Here is a 17,997-nt window from a genome sequence, read left to right on the forward strand (position 1 = left end):
TGACTCACTCCGACCTGGTGGTTTTCTGGTTCAGAGAGTTACTGCTCCCCGAGAAACACCGACGCCCAGCTGGAGGCGGGGTCCTTGGACGTTGTCACCTTTACTGACTGAGGTCTGAGCGCTCCTCCACCCCACCCCCACGCTTCCTCCCATTTCCATGATTCACGGCAGTGGTTTTTCCAGTATGTGACATTTTTTTCCCCCCGTTTTTCAGGTCTATCAACGAGTTTACATATTCCAATTCACATTTTTACATCTGAGACGGGTTTTTTTAAGTTCAAAATTATGGAAGAAATATGTATATTGAGCTTGGGGAAATAAACAAATGGCCTTTTCTTAAATTATTATTATGGGTCATACAACCTCTTCATGAAATAACAATGTAGCATGAAAAGCTGATGATTGAAATGTAGTTTTCATTCCATATTAAAAGACAGTTTCTGAGAAGAATCATCAAATGGACTAGACTATGTCCCCCCCAAAAAATGATCCTCTGTAGTTTGGGTTCAGGACTGACAAAATAAAGCACATCCTGCAAAGTCACTTTAAGAATACCCTTCATTCTGCCTTACTGCATGAACTAGAAAAAGCGACTTCTCTGTACTGTGTACTGGGAGCTAAAAAAATCAACTAAGAATCCACTTCTTGTTGGTTGTGTTGTGGGTTTTCTCATGCGGGTGCTCTATGGGAATAATAAAAGCATGAAACAACTGGTGAGAAATTAACTTCCCAGAAGGAAACCATTACAGTGAACATGGATCTTTTAAAACATATCAGAGTTCAACTGATGCCCCGTGTCTTCTAGGGAATCAGTGCGAACCTGTGCTTGAGCTGTGAAAGCCGCGTGCCTCCCCCCTGCTTAGAGAAATGCTTGTCGTCGTAGCAATAAACTCACTCAGGGAGCTCTTCAGCCCACACTTGATTTCCCGACAGCAGGAAGCGTCTTCCTGCACATTCCTGGTTGTGAATTCTTTCTTTTAAAAATGTCAGCAGGGGACCTCGAGAGAGCACATTACAGCATATTTAGGAAGAAAAGGAGTAGGAATCCTTCTAACAGGTGTAGAGGTAAAGGACGCCAGGATGGTAAACAGGTCCCACGGTTCAAGAAAAAGCCTCAGGTGTGGAGTGGGGAGGGCACAGAACGACACAGAGAGATGTAGAAGGACCAGCCCTGCCGAGGCCTGTGCTGGAGTGGGACTCCCCAGAGAAGGAGGTGCCTCTGCTGGGACCCCCTGCCAGCCTGTCACGACCCTGTTCAGCCCAGTTATCTGACAACGTGAAGGGATCAGCAAGCTGTAACCGGCTTAATCCTCAGCCTCAAATGAGCGCCGGACCCGGCCCAGAGATGAGGGACACATGTCCCCTTAGAATATGTTCTCTGGAGACAGCTCTGAGAGGGACCGTCCCCAAGGACCTGGGGGGGGGGGGTCTGGCCAGCGAGGAGGGAGGACCAGGCAGAGGGACATGGGGCTTCACCCAGCCCTGGGGGTGCTGGTGAGCAGGGGCCGCCCTTCCAGGTCCTGAGCAAAGGCCCAGCATCTGGATGCTTTATGCATAATTGCCAAAATCTTGGAAGCAACAAAGATGTCCTTCAGTAGGTGAATGGATAAATAAATAAAACTGTGTTAGAATCCAGACAATGGAATAGTATTCTGCAGTAAAAAGAAACGAGCTCTCAAGACATGAAAAGAAAGGGGGAAACATAAATGCATTTTACTCAGTGAAAGAAGCCAATCTGAAAAGGCTACATACTGTATGATTCCAAATATATGATGTTCTGGAAAAGGCAAAACTATCCAGACAGTAAGAGATCAATGGTTGTCAGGGGTTCAGGCGGAAGGAGGGGATGAAGAGGCAGAGTGCAGAGGACTGTAGGGCAGTGAAACTACTCCATGAAACGGTACTGGTGGATACATGTCACATAATACACGTGTCCAGACCCACAGACGGTACGACACCAAGAGTGAACTGTAATGTAAACTACGGCCTTTGGGTGACAATGATGTGTCAATGTCAGGTCCTCATTTGTAACAAACGTCCCATCTGGCGGGGGATGCTGATAATGGGGGAGACTGTGCATGTGTGGGTCCGGAAGTCTATGGGAAATCTGTGTACCTTCCTCTCAATTTTGCTGTGAACCCAAAACTGCTCTAAAAAAATTGTTTCAATAAAAAAAAGCCACCTGTAATATTGATAAAACTCAGTGGGGGGAATGAATATGAAAGTGGGGAGAGGCCAGGAATATTACAGTGATGCTATTCTTCCCCATGGAAAAACCCACGCAGAATAGGGGAGAAAAAGTCCTCCCAGATCTTTAAACCCCTTAGTCATTAGCTCCTGATTAGCCAAGTATGTGGCCGTCCCCCCTGGAGGAAGGAAGCCAGCCTGGGGACCCTCTAACTCCCCTGAGCCCACATCGAGCCCATCCTCCATCACCAACATCCTCATGGGACCTCCAGTGGTCAGTTTAGATTCTGTCCCCAGAAGGCTCTGAAATGGCTCAGAAAATCCATCAATTAAGTGATTTCTATACCACGCCACATCTAAGACCAAACTTTTAGTCCTTATTCAATTTCCCATCACAAACTATGGTCCAGGCACCTTGTCCAATGTCACCTCTGTGAGGATCTGCAGAGGAAGTGACATCCCTAAGATACGTCAAAATAAAACGCCAGGGCCTCCCTGGTGGCGCAGTGGTTGAGAGTCCGCCTGCCGATGCAGGGGATACGGGTTCGTGCCCCGGTCTGGGAGGATCCCATATGCCGCGGAGCGGCTGGGCCCGTGAGCCATGGCCGCTGGGCCTGCGCGTCCGGAGCCTGTGCTCCGCAACGGGAGAGGCCACAACAGTGAGAGGCCCGCGTACCACAAAAAAAAAAAAAAAAAAAAAAAAAAAAAAAAAAAAAAAAAAAAAAATAAAACGCTAACGTGGAAATATTTCAACCTTAAATGCAAGCCTCCTTTCACAATTTTTCAGGGAGAAACGAGAGTTAAAATAGTAAATCAAGTTAATGTCCAAGGATTAAAGATGGATTAAATTCTCTTACCTTCATGAGTTAACAGTCAAAGACGCTAGAGCCGTGTCCCCATTCTTGGGAGGAACAGAGGCCACTTCAGGGAAGCAGCTCGTGGCATCTTCACAGGGCCTTTTGGTACTTCAGATGTTCATTCCACTCAACACCAAGTTTTTGATTGTGCCTCATTTTTTAAAGAGTCCAAAAATCAGTAAGACCCACAGAACTTGCTCATAATGACCAAATTTCAAAAGCATTTGAGACAAGTCCCTGCCTGCCCAGCTGTCCAAGGCCAATGCTTGTCTCAGAAGCATAAAGGGTATTGCCAACACCCAGAGCAGAAGCTCAACGGAAGCCTGGTGGAGTCACGTGGGTCCGAGACTGGCTGGGAAGCCTGTCTGTCGAGCCAGGTGAGCAGAATCCAAAACCCTGTGACCTTCACCCAGTGCAGGGCTGCATCCTGGTGCATGGTGACCTCTGGCTGCTGCGTCTGTCTGTGGAAGAGACACCCCCATTGCACCCCACCCTCTCTCCCAGAGGCACAGCTGGAGGAGCCGGGGCTGCCTGGAGGCGGAGGGTGGAGACCAGTGAGGATGGCGGCCACGAGGTCCAGCCCAACGCATCAGTACCTCTCCACTCCAACCCCCACGGTGCCCATGTCACCGAGGCTGGGGTGCCCCGGGGTGGGTCCCGAGCAGCAGCACTGCTTCCATCACGCTTGGCCGCAGAATTACTCTGACCTCCAGAACCGGCCTCCTGTCGAAGGGCTCTCCCCGTGTGCAGTGAATTGCCCAGACTGTGGGGAGGGGCTGATCTTGTCTGTGGACCAGCTACGGGGATACAGGTTAGCCTCTCTGCAGCCTCTGTCCCGGGCGCAGATGCCGACTGGGATATGGGGCGGCTGATGTAGGGCCCTCACCCTGTGTCCGCATGTTGCCAGCGCTCGGTGATGCCCGCGGGATGCAGCTGCCCTGCAGGGTCCAAAGCAATGGTCTTTAGGGTTAGATTTAGGGGAGATTTAATAGGTTGCAGGGAGACTTTCCCCAAAGCCGCTTTTCCCCAACGTTTATTTGCACGTACCCGCATCTGTTCTTTCAGGCGGAGCAGGTGAGGCGTGCCAGCCAGGTGGCCGAGGAAATGGGGAGCTGCCAGGCGTGACTAAGGCGCCCACCTGACCCTTGGCCGGAGGAAGGACAGAAAGGAAAGGTCCTGGAGAGCGACGAGCGGGAGGATGGAAACGGCAGGCGGCACTCAAGCAGCTCTGGGCCCCCATCTCCCTGCCTCTGCATCCACCGCAGTCTGGGAAAGGACTTCTGAAAGGCCACCGACACCCAGGAGACTGTGAGATACCCAAGCATCCAGGAGAGCGGGGGGTGGGGGGGGCGGGGGGTGGAGGAAGGGGCTGGGGACCAGGCTGGAGGCCCAGGCCGGGTGAGCAGAGCGCAGGGACTGGAGCCATTCACATCCGGGGCTGAACATGTGGCCACAGCCGCAGAGCCTGGCCCATCCTTGGTTAGCACCCAGGATGCCCCTCACACGCCCCGCATCCCCACCCCGTCCTCCCAGGGTCTCCGCTTCAGGTCCTGCCCATCGTCCTCCCGGCCCCTGGTGGGTACAGCCATCCTCCTTCTCCTCCAGGTTCTCCTCCAGGTTCAGGTTCAGGGCCAGTTGCTATTTGGGAGGGAGGGAGGGAGGGGGAAGGGCTGGGAAAAGGCCAAGGAAGCAGGGTTTCTTGGAGGGAAAGAGGTAAAGGTTGGTGTGATCTCACCTCCAGGCAGAAACCCTAAAGGGTGGCGGGACTGTCCCCCGGGAGGCCCCACGTCTCACAGGCGCAGCCCCTGTGTCTCTCGCACAAACGTGTCCGTCTCCTTCCCAGTGGACATCATCCAATGCCAGGAGGAAGCGCCTCTAGGCTGGTTGGTGTCACCTTGGGTGTCAGGGGGATACCAGCCAGTCTCCCAACCCGAGGGAGGGGTTCAGATGCTCGGAACAGCCCGGAAGCTTCGGGGCCCCAGAAGGAATAGGCGGCCCGGCTCTCAGCGGAGGGTCCTCGTCGTAACCCCCGCCCTGCAGGCAAGACGTCATCCAATGGGACACAGAGTCTTCTTTTCAAAAGTGCCTAAAATCAGCTCTGAAAGCTTTCCTGGGAGCCCTCTTCCTCCTGGTGGTTCTGTCTCTCTCACCAAGCTCGCTTCTGGGTGACAAATGTCACCATCAATGAGGAATGTCATCCAGAATGAATGCCCGTCCAGGCAGGCGCTCTAGACTGATTTCCTTCCTCAGTGTCTGTCTTGCCTTTTACCCACTGCTCAGATGGATTCTAGATGAAGAATCCACAGGCACCTCACATTCACATTCAGAACCAAAACCAAAATCATGATTTTCACCCCAAAGCTCTCTATCTTTCCTTCTATTTGTTAATAATACTCATTCACTGGGGCGGAGGGGCTCAGAGGGTCTGGGACTCGCTCAGGCCATGAAGTCAACAGATACCTGTTTGGTCGACTCCCCTAAACCCCTGCCCCTCCAGTCCGGAGCCCCGCTCCTGCCTGGTGCAGGCCATTCTTACTGCTCATTACAGCAGTGGGCTTGCAGCCCTGGTCTCCATCCCCTGTGGTCCTGGAATTTCATCAGAACAGAAGAGCTTTGAAAAACCATAGGTTCCAGAACCCTACAAGACGCACCGATCAGATCATATGGATCTAGGGCCCAGAAATACCTCATTTCAATCAGCATCCCAGCTCTTGTCATGGATCTGTGCTTGGGGACAGGATGTCTAATCCATGGGCTCCTAACACAGACTAATCATCAGAATCACCCCCAGTTCTTGTTAAAAAATACAGACTTCTAGGGCTTCCCTGGTGGCGCAGTGGTTGAGAGTCCACCTGCCGATGCAGGGGACACGGGTTCGTGCCCCCGTCTGGGAAGATCCCACATGCCGCGGAGCGGCTGGGCCCGTGAGCCATGGCCGCTGAGCCTGCGCGTCCGGAGCCTATGCTCCGCAATGGGCGAGGCCACAACAGTGAGAGGCCCACGTACCGCAAAAAAAAAAAAAAAAAAAAATACAGACTTCTAGACTTCACATGATCCCACAACTCTGACCTGGGGTCGGGGTCCAAGAATCTACCACATTTAAACCATCCAGGTGATTCTGACATCAGCCAGGTTGGAGGACACTCCCTTCCCGTCCTGCTTTCGAGGGATGCTCTGGAGATGCATGCAGAGCTGGAGTCGTGATTCCAGGCAGAAGACACTTGGGAAATGTTGGCCCTGCCTTCCTTCCAGCCAAGCTGTCGTCTAACCTGCCTGGATCCAAAATTTTATCCCCCCACCCCTACGAAAGGGGCATCTAAAGCAATTGAGAAACTAAAGCTCAGAGAAGGAAGGTCCGTATCCACTTCCCTCACGCTCCCTTCCTGATCATTTAACACTTTCTCGGCTGCTGGTCCAAGGCCTGCTGGGAAAACTAGGTCAAGCTTATGGAGAAAAGTGAAGAATTTTTGCAGCCTTATAAAAATGATGGCTGACAAGGGACGTCTCTAGGCTTGGAACTAAGTAGCCAATCATTGGAAATGTCTGGTCTGCCTCATTAATAAATGATAATAAGTGAGGCTTAGTCAGTGGCCCCAAGCCTCGGCTCAACCTTAGAGGGGGCAGTGAGTCACCCACTTGGTCTGGGTTCAGTATCACTAAGGAGCCTCTCAGAACTCCCGTGAAATCACTCCCCACCCACTGGATTAGACTGGAAATTATTTTGCGAAGACAAACTACATTTGCTGTTTTGCACAAGAGAGAAGTCCCAAATGGAGCAGCCCCAGGGCAGGGGGCATGTTGCCTTGAACTTACACGAAGGGTGGATGGTGTCCAGAGGGCAGAGTGGGAAATAGGAAAGGGAGGGCCTGGAGGGGACAGGAGTCACTGGCGAAGGACACCGCCTGGGATAGAGCCCAGAACACCTGGACCAAGCGACCCGATGCCTGCACTGCTGGGCCTGCCCCGATGAGGTCACAGGACCCAGGCCCTCACTCACTTCCCAGGACGCAGACCTCCAAGTGTGCAAGTATAGACACTTAAAATCCTACTAAATAAAACCAGTTTCCATCTTCTAGCTGTTTTCCCTGATGCGTTCATCTGTTTAGACTTTTGGTACCACCTCCATCACAGCAAGTTTCTTCCAGGGAAAATTTCACATACGTGAATGTTCCATCTCCACGTAGGAAGACTTTATGAAAACAGAGGCCAACTGAGCCGTGGAAAGTTCTGGGATAACCTCTGTGGATTCCCGGTGCCGTTGGCTGGCTGGTGGCTCGGCCCGGAGGGGCTGCCCAGAGCCTGACTGAGAGGCTGCCAGCACATACGCTGAGCGCTCCAGGGCTGGGCTTTCCTAAAACACTAACCACACATTAACCACACAGAGCTCTACAAAATCATGATTGATGTTGCTCCGGGGCATCTGGCTGATGCAAGGTGTGAAATATTAATGAGCCTTGCAGATGGTTCATTGTTCAGCGCTGCCTGGAGCCCCAGAGGCTGATGACAAGCACCTCTGCCCTGCACAGTCCTTGGGGCATGAAACCCAGAAAGCATAACAAAAAAAACCCCAAAAACCAAAAAATCAGAAAATATAAAATAACCAGAAAACAGAGGAGAGACCCTGTGGTGTCAGTGGATGTACTGAAAACAAAGTCTTCTTGCAGAAGGGCCGAGGGGGGCCCTTGCAGACCTCAGTCATCATGGGAGCCTGGCCGGGCTGCCTCCCATGCTGGGGTCTGGCCAGAGAGAGTGCCAGGCTCAGGCAGGCTCCATGGAGACACCAAGGGGGATGGGGTCACGAGGTCCACGAGGAAGGTGTTTGGGCTCAGCACTGCTTTGTGGGACCCCTGATGAGAATGACGCAGGAAATGAACTACAGAAAAGGGAATACAGATTCAGGGAAGGAATCAGAAGGAAGAAGGTTACAGACCAGGGACCACCCCCCACCGCCACGCCACCCCACTACACAGCTCGGATCCCTTTGTCCCTCTTGGTCCTGGTGTTGCTAAGCCCCACTCTGCGCTAGGTGCTGACGATGTACAGGTGAACGACAGACACATCACCTGCCCTCAGGTAACTGCCCTGCAACTTGGCAGAGTGGCAAGACACAGTTTGAACAGCTTGTTTCCATAGTACGAGTATTTGCACACACACAACCACCAAAACAGCTGCTGGGGAAAATGGGTCTTTCATGGTTATTTTGGCCTCAAACAGCAGTTTGTCTTTTCTGAGAGCAGCATGGGTGGAGGAAGGAACTGGGTCACTGAGGGTCTGGTCTGGGATCTGTGTTCAGGAATAAATCAGGAATAATATCGCAGTGGCCTTATAGCTGTGCTGGGAGGATAAAAGGAAATCCTGGCCATATGCTGTAGTGACGACTAGCACCAGTTAGAAGTGAATTAGAGAAGATGGCCAGGTATATGAGCCCTCTTGATCAGTATTTTTATCATTTTTGGTAAAAATAGGGGTGCAGATCAAAAGCATACAGTAATCAAACCTAACCATATCACCTTCGAAATACATGGACATAAGTGAAAGGAGAAATTGATGGAATCAAAGTCATGGCTGTGGTGAGAGATTAGAATAGTGTTCTTGCAGAATCTCACAGATCAAGGTGAATAAAAATTACTCAAACAACTCCGCTCAGAAATCTGATATGTCCACTTTGTACAGAGCCCAACCCTCTACAAATAGAGAATACATAAACTCTAGGGTACACAGAACATTTACAAAACTTGACCAGGTTAAATTTAAAAAGTATCAACAAATTGCAACCAATTGTCCTCATACTGCTTACTGTTTACCCCACACAGCTCTCCCCTCTTCCAGGCATGTAGCAGGACTGCATTTCCCACCTCTGCCCCTTGTGATCGGGTCGGGCTTTGTGATGAGTTCTGGCCCTGGTGGCCTGGAGCTTTCAGTTTCTTTCCTCCTCTCTCCTGGAACCGCTCACATAGCAACTGGCAACAGGGTGCCCAAGTAACTACCAAACTTTGATGGTCCCATAGTGTAGGTGAGATTAAAATTGTGCTGTTTTAAGCCACAGGGATTCAGGGGTTATTCATTCTGGCAGCATGATCTAGCCTGTCTTGACTCACATGTTCTTAAACCAAGATTGAATTAAATTACTAATGACTAAGCAAAAAAAATTTTAAATCATGGTAGGAAAATGTAAATTCCTAAGTAGTTCATGAGTTTAAAAAAATGGAATGCAAAATTGTTTAATTAATCAAAAGAAAATGGCTACATTTCAAAATTTGTAAAATGTAAGTAAGGTGCACTAATCAATGAGACTGAAAATAGATGAATTAAGCATTTAAATCAAGGTGGAAGAGAGGATAGATAGAAATGAAACATAATAATAATAAACAGATAATAACAAATAATAAACAGATAAAGGAAGTCAAAGGTAAGAATATTTGTAAGCGAGAAAATGCAAGAAAAGAAAAAATGCAAGAGAGTAACACTAAAATCAAGCTGTTTCTGAAGAAAATAAACTCAAACAAAGCTCTACCAAGGCTGACAAAAGAAAAAGAGAAAAGAAAGAAAGACAAAGCATAAATTGAAAAACAAGTAACCATAAGGAAATATTATAAACAATTATGTACTAATATACTTGAAAATTTAGATCAAAATAGAAAATTTTCGTAAAATGTATATGTAAATGATAAAATTCAGCTCAAGAAGAAATAGAAAAATACAAATGTAATAAAGCAATAAATACTGATTTGAGAGCCAGAAGCTGAGGGACATCACTCCAGATTTTCCAGACATTAAAAGGATGATGAAGTTATATATTATGAACAAGTGTAGGTCAATAAATTTTACAACTTAAACAAAATGGAAAAATTCCATGAAAGGCATGTATTGCAAAAACTGACTCAAAAGAAAATTTTCAAAGAAACAGAATAGTCCTATGCCAATTAAGGAAATTGAATTCATAATTGAAAACTTTCCCAGAAAAAAAACTCCAGCAAGATGAATTCATTTTTGAATTCTGGCAAAAATTTAAAGAGAAATACCAATCCTTCCATGAACTCTCTTAGAAAGCACAGGAGAAAGGAATGCTCCTCAGCTCATTTGCTAAGGCCACGGTTACCCTGGTGCCAAAATCATCAAAGACATTTCAAGATAAGGAACTTAAAGAAAGATAGCCCTCATGAGCACAGACACAGAAATCCTTAACAAAACATCAGCAAATCCATTTCAACAGTACACTAAAAAAAATTCATCATGATCAAGTGGGTTTAACATCAGAAAACATGTCATTGTAATTCATCATGTTAACAGAATTACAAGTGCAAGTCCAGGAGCTGCTGGGAGACCCTGGCCCCTCTTCCACCTGTTCACAGAACATGAGTTGCCTTCTCTGGAAGGAACGACAGACCAGGGAAAAGACCTTCAGCTCCTCAGCATCCTGGGATCCCCAAAAGAAACTTCCAAACATGTGTACAAATCACCCTGCATCACAGCCCTTCACCCATAACCCCCCCCACAAACAGCCTCCCCACAACCCCGGGTAGCTTTTAGTGCCTCCCTTTCAAAGGTAAAGAGTCACAGAGAATCACCAGACACTTGGGAGTGCCTTCAACACAAAGATAGAGGCCAAAATGGATCTCAGGGGCAGAATTTGAAAAGCAGGATAATCAGCATCTTCCAAAAGATAATACATGATATTGGGTTCAGGAAATAAGAATAGTTTATGTTAGGAGTGGAAAAAGGAACAATTAGAAAATGAGGTAAGAAGGAAGAGCTCAGTGCAAATTAAAAATCTGAGACCTTAAGTGGAAATGAATGGGAGGTTTGAAAGGTAAAATTGAGAAAATGTTGAGAGAAAGATAAAAAATAGGAGAGAAAAGGTAATAAAATTAGAGGATTGAATCGGGTGGTGCAACACACCACTAACAGGAAATCTAAGAAGAGAAAACTGAAGAGTGGAAATTACTTTTAAAAATAAAGAAATGAAGAGATTTTCCCAGCATAATCAATGCAAAGAATCACTCCAGGGCACATCTGGTGAAATTTCAGAGCACATGCGAGGTCATTTCAGAGAGAGGAGAACTGTCAAACGGGCAATGGACTTGGACATGGAGCTAGAAGGTAATGGAGCAGTGCTTTCAAATCCCTGAGGGAAGAGGATTTCCAGCCTACAACTCTGTCCCAGCCAAGGCACAAACATGACGGTGACACAGTGCAGACAGCCAACAGCTCACAACAGTCCCTCTGGCCCCATTTTCTGGGAAATTCCTGGAAGACGTGCTCCACTGAAATGAGGGAGTAAACAAGGAAGAGGAAGAGGGGAACCAGGAAGCAGGACCCTCAGGGAGGGGGAGGGGCACAGAGACCCCTGCGTGGGGAGGGCGTCTGCACACAGCTGCTCACAATGCTGGACGCCAGGGAGGCTGGGGGCTGGAGGAGGGCCCACCTGATGTATCACTGCAACATGGAGAGTGTGCAGAGGGGTTAATAGCCCTTTGGGAATTTTGAAAAGGATCAATTATAATTATATAGAAATACAGGCAAGTAAAAAAGTGAGGCTATGATTAATTCCAGGCAATTATTAATTTGGGGAAAAAACAAAGGATGAACAAGAAAGAATATATAATTGTGGCTCTCTATTTTCTCAGATTTATTCACTTAGCAAGGATTGAATGTGTAATGATTTCAAGCCAGGCACAGTTCTAGGCCCTGGGGATAAGACTAAGTCCCTGGGTTGTATTCTTGAAGGGAGGAAAGAAAAGACTATGGAAAAAAAAAAATCAGGGTAAGGAAGGTGGAGAAAACCTTTGGATGTTCAGGGAAAACCTCTATGTTCGTTATGGAAAAATCTGATAAGCAATAGACGTTACTTATATATGTAAAATATGAAAACATAAGGCACTAATCAATCAAAATTGTATTAGCTGAGGCAAGGGGCTGCAAAAAGTCCTAGGAGAAATCTCAACTTTCACCAAAGGAACTTATTCAACACTTTCTAAAATCTAAAAACCAAGGAAGAACATTATAAACATGTTATTTAGAAATATGGAAGTATATATAAAAGAAAGAGAAAATGTGAATTTGGTCATCACCAGAAAATTGGATTGGGGTTTGGGGAAGTGTAGGCGGAGTGTATTTGACCCTTAGGTTATGTGCATATATTACTCTGATGAAAATAAATTCATTTAGAATTAAGTATTCCTGAAATGATGGCACATTTGACTCTACAACCTGCACTGTGAATATATAAATCCCATGTAGAATTATCAACACCCAGCTTAGTCCAGGGTGGGAGCCCCGGGACACAGGAAGTCAGGTGCATCGGGCGGAACGTCCACATACACACAAGGGGAAGGGCCGGTTGGCTCAGATTCCTCCCATGCAGTTTTCACCGCCAGGAGTAAAGCAATATTAACAAGTTTCCGAGGGGGGAAGGTGTCACCCATAAGTGTCCTACTTAGCCAAGTTGTACATAAAGTAAAAAGACACAAGGCAGATGCTGTCATGTAGGCAATAATTCAAGAAATCCACGAGCCTTTCTTGGAAAAAGAGAAACGGTGAAATTTAGCCAATCAAGGGATGAGTCAAAATCATTTTTTTTTAAAAAAGGAAAAATAATGGTTAAAAACTGGTGCTGGTGAGCTCTAAACCCATTTAAATATAAATTTAAGACTAAGTTTTTAAGACTAAAAAACCTGAGGGATGGTGGTTAAAGAACAAGATGTAAATGTTACAAACCTTGAAAATGGGAAAATTAATAATATAACAAAAAAAAATCAGGAGACATTAGGAAAAAACAATCCAAGGGCCCCAGGTGGTGCTAATTTCCCCATATTCCAGAGCAGGGAATTAACAGAAAATGTCTAAAGATGAAATAGGCATAAAAACAATCTAATCTAAGTATTTTAAATGTGAGAGGAATCTTTTAGAAATGAACCTCTCTTATAAAGAAACACTTATCTGAATTTCAAAAATTCCTTTAGTTTTCCTTCTTTTTCACTAAATTCCATGAAGATTAAATGTTACACTTTCATTTTAAAATAGTAAGTAGGAGCCCATCCTGTAAAAGAATTTGTATCTGCTGGTCCCTTTCCCAGTTTGTACAGAGAGGCCTGGAGTGATAGTCACAAAGGAAATGCTTGTTTCTGAAGGATGAGATTTGAAAGAATTATTTTATTCTTTGTACTTTTGGGGTTGCTGGCTGTGCTTTGTTTTTCAAATAAACAAAAAATTATATATTTCCATAAAACAAAACCCCAAAGAGGAAAGCAGAGCTCCTTCCTCAGTGGAGATGCCCTCACCGCCCCCGAGGGCCAAGCCCAGGGCACCTGGGAGCCATCAGGTGGCAAAGATGCAGGCATTCCAACCCTGGGACACCGTGCTGGTCCAGAGGAAACATCAGAAGTCAGCACTGTCACACCTCCCATTTTCACCCCTGCCACTCACTGCAGTTTGACACCAGCGGTTTCCTCCTGTTCCCTGGAGGCACCAGCTGTTTTCCTTTGGAAACTAGGGATCTGGGAGGTGGAATTAAAAGAGCAGCCGTAGCCTCTCCATAAACTTCTGGATCCTGCTGCCCGGTACCTGCCAAACCACCACCAGCTTCACCCACTGATTTGGAAACGTCCGTCCTGGTTTGATTCTTGCCCAAAGTCGCCCCCCACCCCGCTCCAACTCACTGACACAGGCCAGGAACCCAGAGCAGTGCTGTCCGAGGGGCCTTCTGTGGCGACTGTGTGTGCCCGTCCACGGGAGCCAGGGACACACGGGGCCATCCAGCATCTGAGACATGGCAGTGTGGCCAAAAAAATGAATTTGATTTCCTTTTATTTCCATTTTAATAGTTCCAGGTGGCTACGGGGGACAGCAGGGTGGGGACCAGGCTGCTGCTGCTCTGACGTCACATGGTGCTCGGAGGGAGGGGCAGGGGGCGCTGTCTTGGCTCGTGACAAGGGACAGCACCCCACCCCAGTGCGTGTGAGAACATGGCTGATTTGTCCCAATGCTGGGGGCACTATCAGCATCTACGGGGCAAGGACCAGGCAGCTAGCTTACCTGCAATGTGCAATGCCATTAACACCCCCCGCCAAAAGCACGGCAAGTGGCCCAGGTCAGAGCTGAGCAGAGGTCCAACTGGTCCTCTTCCACCACACAGTGTTGGGTATGGCTTGGGGCTGGAAGAGTAACAGCAGGCAAACACAACCCACTGTTGATAAAGCGTGTGTCTGTGCGTGTGCACACGTGTGTTCATCCAATCGCCTGTTTAGACCCTGGTCACCCATCCTGCAGTCTGTTCACAGTGTCCAGCAGAAGTGACCCTGGAGCTGGTCCAGGTGAGGCGATCCCGGGGCCGCTCTGCAGCGCCACCTGGTGGCCGAGAAACTCGGATGCTGAGCTCTTGAGACCCTGAGCTGAGACCCTCCTTAACAAACCAACAGATTTTTTAAATCAAAAATACAGTATACAGGGGCTTCCCTGGTGGCGCAGTGGTTGAGAGTCCGCCTGCCGATGCAGGGGACACAGGTTCGTGCCCCGGTCCGGTAAGATCCTACATGCCGAAGAGCGGCTGGGCCCATGAACCATGGCCGCTGAGCCTGCGCGCCTGGAGCCTGTGCTCCGCAACAGGAGAGGCCACAACAGTGAGAGGCCCGCGTACGGCAAAAAAAAAAAAAATACAGTATACAGTATCTTTATTTTGCCTCTCCCGAAGCCTATACACGTTCTCATTTTAGAGTACCAATAAGAATAGGGTAGGACATATTCGAAAAATAGTCATTATTGTAATGTCCAATATGTGAAATATAGTAAATGAGATAAAGAATTAGATACACTTGTATTTTGGAGTACCCAAAAATTCAAGTAATGAAAAGTTTAGGAGCTGTAGAAATAAAGTGATGGTTTGCTAGACTTTTAATTATGCACGACCTGTGCAGTTCTATCACTGATAAAAAATGTGGATAAAACACTGACAAAAAATGTTAAAGGTCCTCCTAAGAAACTGGGCATTTCAGGCAGAGTCACAAACCTGCTTGTTATTAAACAAGCAAAAAGGGGGGGGGGAACAGCCCACAGATAAAGGTCATCAACTGGGGCAAAAAAAGCACAATCTAAAAGCTGAGAACTATGTTTTACTCAGCAGACTTACTAAGAACTTCAAGCTGGGAGGCAGCCTCTCAGATACCTGTGAGGGACTGCTCTGAAGAGGTAAGGGAGAAGCCAGGATACAGAGGGGGGTTTGCAACAAACCCCAGGTAGATGGGACATCAAAGATCACTGTTAATTAAAGAAAACCAGACATCCGCTTTCCTGTGTATGGGAAGATGCAAGAGTCCGGGCTCACTGAGATCACTCCTCTGATGTGCACCTCAGCTCTCTGGCACAGCATCCTGTGCTTCCCCATCCTGAGGCCCCTCAGGGCTCATGTCCTGGGGGGCGGGGCAGCTGCAGTGGCCGAGGGCCACTGGTTTACCCCCCACCCTCAGCAGCCTTCCCACTGGTTCTGGGGCGTCCCCACTGCAGACTGAAGAGTCTGGGTTTCTTTAAACCTCCGATCTCCTCCCCCCACCCCAGGGGGGCCTCCCAGCTTAGTAATTCAAGGAGGCTGGCTTAGTACCAGCAGGAGAAACACCATTTGTTCCCTGGGCAGTAAAGGGCCTGAGAGGCCAGAGGGCGTCTGGGCTGAAGGATCAAATCCATCCACCCTCCTGCAATGGAGCCCGGAACTAGACCCCCAGGGCCTGGGGGAGCTGCCCCAGGCTGGAGTCACATCCAGGGTAGGGTGCACATCCAAACAGGAAACTGCTGCTGCGGAAGGAGCACGTTTACACCTGCACCCAGGCCGTCCGCCGGCTGCCCTGCAGTGGGGGCCGGCGCGACCTCTGCAGTGGCACAGGGCCCGCAGAACCCAGAGGGGCCATCCCTGGGGTCACCTGGAGTTTAAGAATTTTGTCTTTGGGTTTGTTTTGTAAGGGAAATGCTATGAGGCGGTGGGGGATGTGCTGGGGCTTGGAGCCTTGGATGTTGGGGGGCCCCCCACCATGCCGCCGCCCCCCGCCCCTGTGGCGACCTCTGGGCCGAGTTGCAGGCAGGGCCGAAGCCCCCATGAGGCTCTCTCCCCAAGGACCGGCCCTGAAGACAAAGACGGGGCAGGGCGGGGCAGGCAGACGGACGCACAGGAGGGGAAGAAGGCTTTCTTTCTGCCTGAGTTTGGAACAAAGGGCCCTGCATTTTCATTCTTCCCTGGGCCCCGAAAATCATGAAGCTGGCCCCGGCTGAAGCGCACCTCCAAGCCCATCACTGCTGCCGGAGTTGGGCGTGGGTCGCGCATGGAGACCCTCGGGGAACGGGGTCTGTGCACCTCCTGGACCACGATGCCTGCAGCTCAGAGACGACACACTTCCTCGGGGTGCCCAGGGTCAGTCTGATCCCCATGAGATGCAGTGACTTCTGTCACCCGGTCCCCATCCTGACTTGAATTTGCGGTGAGCAATATGTGCCCATGACCGACTCCTGCACTGTCCATGGGCCCAGCGGGATGAGGGGCAGGGGCAGGGCCACAGCCACCACTCTCTGGGGCCACATGGCTCTGACTCAACCCACGTTCATCGGGTGAATAGGGCCTGATGGTGTATGGATCCTCCACCGGCCATGCAGGCGACAGTGCTCACTGCCGAGGTCTTCAGGGCAGACAGCTGCCCTGCTCCATGCAGGAAGCCCACCTAGGAGGGGCTGGCAACAGGCTCTCGGGAGGAGCAAAGCCAGCTCGTCATGGACAAGCTCCAAGTGCCAACAGGGCGGGTCTAACCAACTGTTTCTGATTTCTCCTTCTCTCCTGACCACCACGCTGCCCGTGTATCGCCTCTGGGAAATCACAGCCCAAGCCCAGCTTAGCTTCAAGCAACTTTATGGTTTGGCTCCGACATTCCGACATTTGGAAACCTGGAGGCCAGGAATCACCCGAGACAGCGTGGCTGGATCCTGGGGGGAAGGGCCTCATGTGCTTCTTGAAACCTGAGGTGTGGGGTGCACTCAGCCCCTCTAAGTGAGGCGTGGAGGGGGGGCGAAACCACTCCGTAAGGTACAGTACGTTTCTGTGGACTTAGCAATGTTACATCCATTTGGTTTGAAAGGTGCTGGATAAACAGTGGTAACACAGAGTGACAGAGCCTGACGAGGGGCCGGCCAACTTCAATGAACAGAGCCACCTCCACTGAGCGCTTCTGTATTTGTTAATACTGACTCAACGTCCGTCCGTCCGTAGACTTGCTGCCCGGGAGAGAATCAAGGCGCCCCCTGGCGGAGGTCACATTCAGTCACATTTACAAACAATACACACAAGATTTACTGTACGTATAAAAGTTAGCTAAGTGCTTACTGAGATTTTGAAAGTTAAGTTTTAACACTGCCCTATTTAGGCCTCTTGAAAGCTTTGGGAGAATCAGAAATAAAAAATTTATAAATATAATTTAAAATGTTCCACCTTAAATTCAAAGGGGATTTAGTTCACCTAGTTTGTAAGTGGGGCTAATTATTTAGGGGAATTTTAATCAGTACCACTGACTGTTATTAAAAGCCATGTAAGTTCTTTCCATGGGCAAAGGCCCCTTGACCATTTAAAAAAACACTCAAATGGAGAAAAGGTTTGCTCTCCTTTTTCGAAAGGGATGTTTGTCTCAGTCTCCTTTTTTCCTTCAAGACATTTTTTTAAGTCCTTAAATTTAGTATCAAATTAAAGTCGGTGCTGAGCCTTTTCTTGATACCAACCTAATGAAAACATGGGCGGGGGACAGAGGGAGACACAGGGAGACGGCTTCTGTTGCCTCTCCCAGCTGACCCGTCTTCACAAACGCCAGGGGGACCACAAGGCCACTGAGAACATGCCAAGGTGTCCTGAGGGAAACCAAAATCGCGCTGCACCCAAGCCCCTCCGTCCCCTGCATTCTCTCCACCTCCTACCTCCAACTTCCACCAAATC

General features: G+C 48.7%; 1 protein-coding gene across 1 annotated transcript; it reads right to left on the reverse strand.

Moving 5' to 3' along the window:
- Nucleotides 1–910: 910 nt before the first annotated feature.
- On the reverse strand, nt 911–4,328 carry LOC308627103 (uncharacterized protein). Its single transcript, XM_081252831.1, has 4 exons — nt 4,092–4,328; nt 3,931–3,982; nt 3,045–3,841; nt 911–998 (listed from the first exon to the last, which is right to left on the reverse strand). The coding sequence occupies exons 1-3, from the start codon at nt 4,095–4,097 to the stop codon at nt 3,450–3,452; spliced, it is 450 nt and encodes a 149-aa protein (XP_081108957.1). The 5' UTR covers nt 4,098–4,328; the 3' UTR covers nt 911–998; nt 3,045–3,449.
- Between the last annotated feature and the right edge of the window lie 13,669 nt (nt 4,329–17,997).

Source organism: Mesoplodon bidens (genome assembly GCF_964165515.1).
Source record: "Mesoplodon bidens genome assembly, chromosome: 13".
Taxonomy (NCBI): domain Eukaryota; kingdom Metazoa; phylum Chordata; class Mammalia; order Artiodactyla; family Ziphiidae; genus Mesoplodon; species Mesoplodon bidens.

Excerpts from the sequence above, each read along its gene's own strand:
- LOC308627103 (XM_081252831.1), bottom strand. Across the intron at positions 3,842-3,930 it reads TGGCAACATGCGGACACAGG|CTGGTCCACAGACAAGATCA; the intron begins GTGAGGGCCCTA and ends GTATCCCCGTAG.